Raw genomic sequence first — 8740 nt, forward strand, 5'->3', positions numbered from 1 at the left:
CCTCCCCGAATTATACTAGTAATACATATTAGTTTTTATGTGCTACTACTAAAAGTTGAAAACTATTGTTTGAGGGTTATTATCTGCATAATCAAATAGATATTCAAATACTTATGGCATATACCAATGCTTAAAACATACTCCAGTTACGTGTGTTCTTTGGCTTCGATTTTAATTTTATGAAGCTCCAACTATCGTTTATATTGTTGTTCTAGAGTAATATTTTTGTCAGTTCTAATGATTTTAAATTAACTTTTTAGAAAATAACGTAAACCATTGATGTAAAGAGTCAATCGTAAAAAGAGAAAAAATATGTTATGGATCTTATGGTAAATAGTAGGCAAAAACTCAGTTGATTCTGGCGACTAGCGTGGTAAAAGTATGAGCTTTTGGAACAAGGAATCGATTTCGTACCAATACCAAACGATAATTAGGGGTGGGCGTTCGGGCAATTCGGATTTGATATGAAAATTTTGATTTGGATTTTCAGTTTTTGAATTGAAGAATTGACAAGCCAAATCCAATCCAAATAAGCTCAGATTGGATCAAATTTTTTAAGTTCGGTTTCAGATTAATTGATTTGGATATTTTAGATTTTCGATTTTGAGCTTATAAGAAGGTGTGGAGGTCGAGTATCAACGTTGTAGATTAGGAGGTAGTTGAGCATTTTTCTACTTCGTAACGTGTGTGAGGCTAGTCTAATAGAGTTGTGTCTTAGACTACTAGTGGTTAATATTGTGTTCACACTATTCTTCCGTTATTCATAGTTCCGAGCCTTATTTACTTGTTATTGTTATTGCTTTCCACCTACTTTTTGATCTTTATGATGCTGTTATTTTTTTTTTAGGTCTTTATGATGCTGTTATTATTTTTATGGTTTCTGTTAATTGATATTAATATATTGCCTCTTTCCGTCTTCTTAAGCCGAGGGTCTATCAGAAACAACCTCTCTACTCCATCAGAGTAGGGGTAATAAGGTCTGTACACACTACCTTCCCCAGACCTCACTTGTAGGATTTTACTGGGTTGTTGTTGTTGTTGTTGTTGTTGTTGTTGTCATCGTCGTCGTTGATTTTTAGCTTATAAGTCGAGATGTTTCTTCTTTTAACAAAAATGAACATCCAAATGAAGTATTCATGTTAAATTGCCTAAAAAGTTCCTCATTTTCACCGCAATCATCCAAATAAAGCATTCAAGTAATGAAATCCTAACCAAGGAAAAACAACAGAGACATCAATAAAGGCCGACAAAAAATAGCAATAGTAAAATTATGTCCAAATAGAAAGTATTATGACAGTAACTTAGTAATTAATATTGAATATATGAGATAATATCTAACATGTAGGATATTTGACTTATTACTATTTGTATATGGATAATTCACTAAATATAACGTATATAAATTTTAGATTTTCGGATATCCAAGATCCAAAGTACCAAATCCAACATCCAATCGAAATCCAAAAATTTTAAAAATTAAATTCAAAATCCAATCCGTAATCCGCAAATCCAAACCAAAAATCTAAATAATTGAGATATTGATTTGAATTTCGGGTTTGCCCAAACTATGTCTCTCCTAACAATAACCCTATTAATACAAATGTGACGCTAGAGAAGCGTAGATTTTTCTGCAAACAAAAAAGAAGCCAAATATGATTTCTTACATTACTAGCATAGTCAAAGGCGGATTTAGAATTTGAAGCTTATAGGTTCCTACATCGACTTATAAATATTTAGCTGATTTCTTAACATATATAGAAGATTTCTGCAAGTGAATTCAGGTGAATCAATAAAAGACCTAGATCCACCCCTAAGTATAGTAGCATTTTCTCTAATATTGTACGACTTCTACTCTTTTACATGCAAATTACGTTGCATTGAATTCTTTATAAAGACAGTAAGCTAGGCCGACGCCGTGTTTTTGCCTAATCCACCTATGCATTTATTGAAGAAAAAAAATTATCTCTTCCTCTACAAATTTCTTCCAGGCTTTGGTAATTGCAACGAAACGTCTTTCTTTTCGTTTTCTGATATAATTTTTTTTTTTTTTTAGGTTATTGGATCTTTCGCAAAAGCAAGAGCTCAAATGGTCTTTGATTAGTTCGCGTTTGCTTTACCTCATGTAGTTCATTAGTGCGTTATGATGATCAATTCTCATGTATTATCGAAGAAACAACAAAGTAGTATGTTGAGAAGAATCCAATGCAAATAGCAATTGTTCGGGGGGGGGGGGGAAGAAATTGTTCAATTCAATTAATTCTAAAAAATTTGATCAGATAGGTTAACATTGGACGTATTCAAGTGCGCTTTTGGAGCAAAATGAACAGGTAAAGATAAAGGAACAATGAACAAAGAGGGAGGGAAATAAAAGAAAAATGAAAAAGGTCCTACCGGGAGTCGAACCCAGGTCGCTGGATTCAAAGTCCAGAGTGCTAACCACTACACCATAGAACCATGTTCGGGTTATGCAGCCCAGAAAAACAAATTTAGAGACGTTTTCACTCAGAAACTACCATTCCCAGGAAAGAGAATCACGGGATCTTGGCAGTTAGGCACGCATTTCTAGTCCCCTCTCTATTCCTCTCAAAAGTCCCCTCTCTTTTTCCCCTGTGAACAGCAACCCAAAGGCGAAAACGAATCACACTGTCCAGCTAGTATTTGATTTCCGATCGGAAAATGTCTCAAAATGTCAGTCCAACCCCGACTTACGACGTGATAATCTTAGGAGCCTCAGGTTTTACAGGCAAATACGTCATTAGAGAAGCTCTCAAATTCCTCAACGTTCCATCTTCCCCCTTAAAAAGCTTAGCTATAGCGGGCCGTAACAGTTCCAAACTTTCCCAGGCTCTCCAATGGGCCGCCCGTCCAAACCCACCACCCCAAATTCCAATCCTCACCGCCGACACCACCGACCCATCTTCTCTCCGCCACCTCGCTTCTCAGGCTAAGATCATTCTTAATTGTGTCGGCCCGTTTCGTCTTTACGGCGAGCCTGTCGTTGAGGCATGTGCTGATTCGGGTTGCGATTACTTGGATATTTGTGGGGAGCCCGAGTTTATGGAGAGGATGGAAGTGAAGTACCATGATAAGGCTGTGGATATGGGATCGTTGATTGTTTCGGCTTGTGGGTTTGATTCTGTGCCTGCTGAATTGGGCTTGATGTTCAATTCGAGACAGTGGCTGCCGCCGGCTGTTCCTAATCAGGTTGAGGCGTACCTTAGTCTGGAATCAGACAAGAGAATTGTTGGAAACTTCGCAACGTATGAGTCAGCGGTGCTTGGTGTGGCTAACGCGGATAAATTACAGGAGCTCAGGCGCTCCAGGCCCAAGAGGCCTCGTCCTGTGGTAAGATTTTATGATTTCATTTGCTTACTAAAATATCCAATGTAATGAGGTCATCAGTGCTAGTTATCCAGTTAGAGACGTAAAATTTTAGTTTATTTAACCACCTGGAACTTCTAAGCATTATAGTAATAGAAAATTGAAAGGTCTTGTTAGTCAACAATATAACATGACTGATACACTAGCGTCAAATGTGAACCAATATGTATGAAGATCTTTACAAATTATTAGTGAAGTTGATAGGAAAGAATATATGCATCCAACCCAAAAAACCTTTAAGACTATGCGTGCAGTAGTCCTAGACTTTTATGAACTTTTTAAAAAGTACAGTGCTCATGTAGGACAAATATGACTTTACACCCTCTTTGTGAACTAGAACGCGGGATTATGAGCACGTGAATGCGCTTACCAAATCTTGACTCGATACCATGCGAAAGAATTTGAGCATCCAACACAAAACCTTAATGCTATGGGTGGAGTAGCTCAAGATTTGTGTGAACCCCTTTTTTAAAGCCCTTACACTACTCATGTGGAGAAAATATACAACATTTATGTGTTAATCATAATCTTAGATCTGGCTCGCCATAATTCAGGGTTTCTGGCAACTTCTGCATTCTTTGTGGGGGAAATTTTAGGTAAATTTATATGGTTGACTAGATAGCATAAATCAAAAGAAATGGAAACAGATGTACTGCAAGTGTGTTTTTAGCAGGCAATAATCCCTCTTTGACTTTAACCAGTTGACACATAAATCTTGTATCATGGGACGATTGATTAATACTTATAAAGTTGGATAGTAGATTACCTTATATAAAAAAGAAATTTGGATTGTAGATTATTATCTGTTCTTATGACCCAAAAACAGCTGGATTGTAATCTGTAGGTGGTATTAAAATGTGACTACTGCCACAATCTCTAGTTTCATGCTTCGTCTTTTCGTTTCTATTTTCTTTTCTGTATTGAGGCACGCACGGATAAACATTACAACAAATAGTTCCATCAGTATACTTGCCACAGCCAACAACTATTTGATGCAGCACTACTATCTAGTCTTGTGGTGGGCCGATTAGGTGGCAGGGAGTGATGGTACATAGGCTGTAGAGAGGATGCTAATTTGAGAAATGATTTTGTCTTTCAAAAGATTTCATGAATAATGAGAAAAACTAGTGGAATTAGATCTGAATGCAGTGGAAATAATGCAGAGACCTAGAAACTATTATATGCTCTGCCCTGGGAAGGCTTGAAACAACAACATATGTCAAATCGTTGCATAACTTTCTATCTTCACTATTCTTTTGTTCCAAGAGAGAAATGCTGCAGGTTAAGAAGCAATTGATCCTTTACAGTTTAGAAGTCAATTGGTCATTATGTGTTCGAGCATGTGAATTTTAGTCAAAATCCAAAGTCAATTACATTTAGGTGATTTTCCTCATTTGCAGAATGTTATACAAATGTATTTTACATTTGGAACCGTGAGAACCCAATTTAACTGTTTCTGTAGTACGCATGTTGTAGTCAATATTTGATGATGTTGATGAGGTAAGGATTCATAAACCTTATGATGGATAGCATAAATATTTGAATGATGGGGATTCATAAATCTTATGGTTGATTTCTGGTGGCATGAATGAGTAGATGATGGGGATTCATACACCTTATGATCGATGTATATGACATGAATGAGTATGTAATAGATATTCATTGTTAAATGGACTCTATATATTTGATACCTGCAATATTTGCTAAATATTATATTGCACATGGCCATACGTATGTACCGTGCAGCTATGGGGACAACATCATTCATGCCTTCCCTGTTAAATAACACATTGCGAAACATTTTATCTCTCTCTCACTCTCCAATATTTTCCTGTTTGTCTCAGATTCCTGGTCCTCGTCCTCCTAAAGGTCCATTGCTGGACCACCTAAAGGAAGTTGGTGTTTGGGCTGTAAAGTTACCATCAGCAGATGCAATTGTAGTGCGGAGAACACTTTCATGTTTGGCTGAAAATCCTGGTGGTTTACCTGGTGTCAATGAAAGCACTGAACAGATTGAGAGGAGGGAGGCTTTTTGGTCAACCATAAAGCCAGCTCACTTTGGTGTGAAGATAGCTTCGAAATCTCTGTTAGGAGTTATTCGTTTCATTACCGTTGGGGTTTTCATTGGTCTCTTCGGTAAAACTGGTATCGGCAGATGGCTGCTCTTGAAATTCCCTTCATTGTTCAGTCTTGGATGGTTCAGGAAAAAAGGTCCAACTGAAGATGAAGTGGCAAGTGCTACCTTTAAGATGTGGTTCGTCGGACACGGATTTAGTGACGACAGTCTTGCATCACAAGGAAACAGGAAACCCGATGCGGAGATAATTACAAGAGTAATGGGACCTGAGATTGGTTATTTGACAACTCCTATCATTCTTGTCCAGTGTGCCCTTATTTTGCTCAAGGAACGTAATAATCTTCCAAAGGGAGGTGTTTACCCCCCTGGGATTGTTTTTGGTGCGACAGACCTCCAAGACAGGCTTCAACAGAATGGAATATCTTTTGATGTTATTTCAAAGAACACTATCTAACTAAATGGTAGTTCCGTGCAGTTTTAGTCATATGGGAACATTTGAATTTATGCCAAAGGGCGAATAATTCTACAAATCTTTTGCTTTCTTTGTGTGTTCTCTTCTAATTGTATTTTCTGTAGTTTTTTTATTATGCTCTCTGAATGCCCTAAGGTGTTTCCTCACCATTTTTCCTTCCAAAACTATCTCCAGAATCCCTGTCCATATTTCGCTTTCCTTCTTTAACGTTTTGAGGTAACTGGATAAGATTTATTTTGTTTTGACAATTTGTTGTGGTCTGTCAAATCCTATGAATATTTTGACTTTAACAACATACAAGTTCCATTTACAATAAGGTATACATCATTTTTCTTCTGCTTTTAACATTTCGATGAATTTCCTGAGCCTCTTCTCGGAGCTCCCTCCGATTTCCTTGGCCTTTCTGGCCTGATCCCTCACTTTCATAGCCTTAACCTTCATTTCAACATCTCCCATAAAGTTTTTCACCTTCTCTGCAATCTCCTCACCGTTTACTAGATTTTCCTCGCCCCAACCCCATTCTTTTACCCACCTCCCCAATCCAGCCTTCTCTACAACTTCTGCATTCAACTTTTGATCACCATGTTGTGGCCATGCCAGCATTGGTACTCCTGACCAAGCTGCATTCATCACTGAATCCCATTCGCACTGGTTCACGAAAAGTCCAATGGCTGGATGTTCTATAATGGCTTCCTCATACTCCCCTGCTTTCACTATTTTCCCTTTCTTTTCCATCTCCTCCAGGAGTGTACTTCCAAACAACTCCAGAAGCTCTTCTTTTAGCACCCATAGAAACTTATATCCGCATATCTCTAGTCCTTTTTTTATTTCTCTTAATTGTTGTGAAGAAATCGGCTCTGTAGTTCCAAAGTTAACATAAACAACCGATTCAGCAGGTTGTTCAGCAAACCATGGACACTGATTGTCTTCTCCTAGCTTGTTATTTCCCACAGGACCAACAGGTAAAACAAGTGGAAGAGCACTTGTTACTCTTCCTTCATCGAGGGCAGCAATTGTTTCTGGTTCAAACCAGTCAAAGGTGTTCAGAAATACACCGGTCACTTGAGGGAGAGCTCGAGCATTTGGCAGCAAGTAGGCTTTCAAGACATAGTTTGATGGTGAATCATCCAGCCATGAACAAGGGACACTTGATTTTGGAACCGATCCTAAACCTGGGATCTTGAGACTGCTCGAAAGGTTTTTAAATGCAGCAGGATTGTCGGACAACAGTACTGGAAGGTAAGCTACAGTAGTGTAAAATTTAGCTGATGTTGTTGAGATAATGTAAAGAGAAATGTTCAGATTTGTAGAAACTTGTGAAAGACTAGATGCAATAATAAAGTCGGAGACAATTGCAGAAACTGGTTCATTCAAAGAATATATCAGAGGGCCGAGCTGGTGAAGTGAGTTACTAATGGCATCAATTTGTCTGATGAAAGGATCACTAATGTTGGAAGTTGAAGTATTCAAAGGAAGAATATGAAAATCTAGTTGCTTGATTTCAGGGTAATTGGAGAAAAAGTTGGAGATGATGCTCGACTCTGTAGTAGAGATTTCAAGTTTCATGGTTATGAAGGTGATTTTACATTTCTGTGAAGCTAACATGGAAGCTAGTCGAAAAAATGGAACCATTTGACCCACTCCCAAACCACTAGGGAGAAATAATATGTGAAATGGCTTACCAGAGTTGACACCTATGTTGCTCGAACTCTTCAAAAGTGATTTAGGGTGCGTGTCGGATCCTCCAAAAGTAGTGCATTTTGTAAGGATCTGACACGGGTGCGGCAACGATTTTGGTGAGTTTGAGCAAAATTGGTTGACACTAGAATTAGACATCTTGATGGATTGGCTGGTGCAAAAGGAGGAATTGAAGAATGATTCTGCAGAAATAGAGGGATTAGCTAGATGCTTTTATTAAAGAATAAGGCGTTGCTGGTATCAAATTCGTGCACATCATTATCCTATTATTGTTTGGGATTCAGTAGAAAAGAGAGAAGAAAAATAGTTTAGTACAATTAGGTATTTGTTCGCTTTCATATGCTTGTTTTGTAGTTTGAGGAACAGGAAAAGGAATCAACTTTAGTATCTCCGGTGAGGGGCGGAGCCATGATTTTCATCAAGGGTGTCAAAATGTAAAAAATTAGATATATCGAAACGTGTAAGATATGGCCTAAATTATCCATAGCAACTTGGAGCCGAAGTATTCAAACTTGGAGCCAAAGAATAAAAGTATTTTCTTTTATTCTTTTTTCTTTACTTGGGGACCAAGAACTCTACTCTATAAATATAGGCCATCTTACTTCATCTGAATTATCCCATATTTTGATTAGAAACTCATTTTGAGTATTCTTGTAATAGAGAGTTTTGTTATATTCCATAGAGTTAGTGTTGGGAAACACTTTGAGTGAACCTTTTCTTTGTCAGTGATTGTAGCGAGGTTATTCTCCTGGGATATATTTTGGGATAATTAGAGTTTCATCTCTAATTTTGTACTCTCTTTTGTGTACCGGTATTATAGTGAAGTTGCTCCTCTCCGTTTGTGGACGTAGGTCACCTCGACCGAACCACGTTAAATTTTGTGTCTCTTATATGCTTTAATTGCCATTATTATCAACTTGCATTGTCTTTCTTATTGTCATTATAACTTTCTTTGGCTAGATTTCGCACTATCCAGATTCCCGATCCTAATAAAACGTATAGTAAATAAACATAAAAAAAATATCTAGCAATATATATAGTGTAATTTTCTGGCGAAGGAGTGTCAAACGACACCCCTTGGTTGAATATGGCTCCGCCAATCTCCACCAGAT

The 8740-nt window shown here is 37.6% G+C and overlaps 2 protein-coding genes and 1 non-coding gene across 3 annotated transcripts; 1 reads left to right on the forward strand and 2 right to left on the reverse strand.

Annotated features, from left to right (window-relative positions):
* Positions 1-2279: 2279 nt before the first annotated feature.
* On the forward strand, positions 2280-6042 carry LOC109240211 (probable mitochondrial saccharopine dehydrogenase-like oxidoreductase At5g39410). Its single transcript, XM_019406846.1, has 2 exons — positions 2280-3345; positions 5226-6042. The coding sequence occupies exons 1-2, from the start codon at positions 2677-2679 to the stop codon at positions 5910-5912; spliced, it is 1356 nt and encodes a 451-aa protein (XP_019262391.1). The 5' UTR covers positions 2280-2676; the 3' UTR covers positions 5913-6042.
* On the reverse strand, positions 2383-2454 carry TRNAQ-UUG. The gene has a single exon. It is a non-coding gene; the product is annotated as a tRNA-Gln (tRNA).
* A 212-nt stretch (positions 6043-6254) lies between the features above and the next one.
* On the reverse strand, positions 6255-7496 carry LOC109240202 (UDP-glycosyltransferase 13-like). The gene has a single exon (XM_019406840.1). The coding sequence runs from the start codon at positions 7494-7496 to the stop codon at positions 6255-6257; it is 1242 nt and encodes a 413-aa protein (XP_019262385.1).
* Positions 7497-8740: the final 1244 nt, after the last annotated feature.

The sequence above is a fragment of the Nicotiana attenuata genome, unplaced genomic scaffold (genome assembly GCF_001879085.1).
Source record: "Nicotiana attenuata strain UT unplaced genomic scaffold, NIATTr2, whole genome shotgun sequence".
In the NCBI taxonomy this organism is placed as follows: domain Eukaryota; kingdom Viridiplantae; phylum Streptophyta; class Magnoliopsida; order Solanales; family Solanaceae; genus Nicotiana; species Nicotiana attenuata.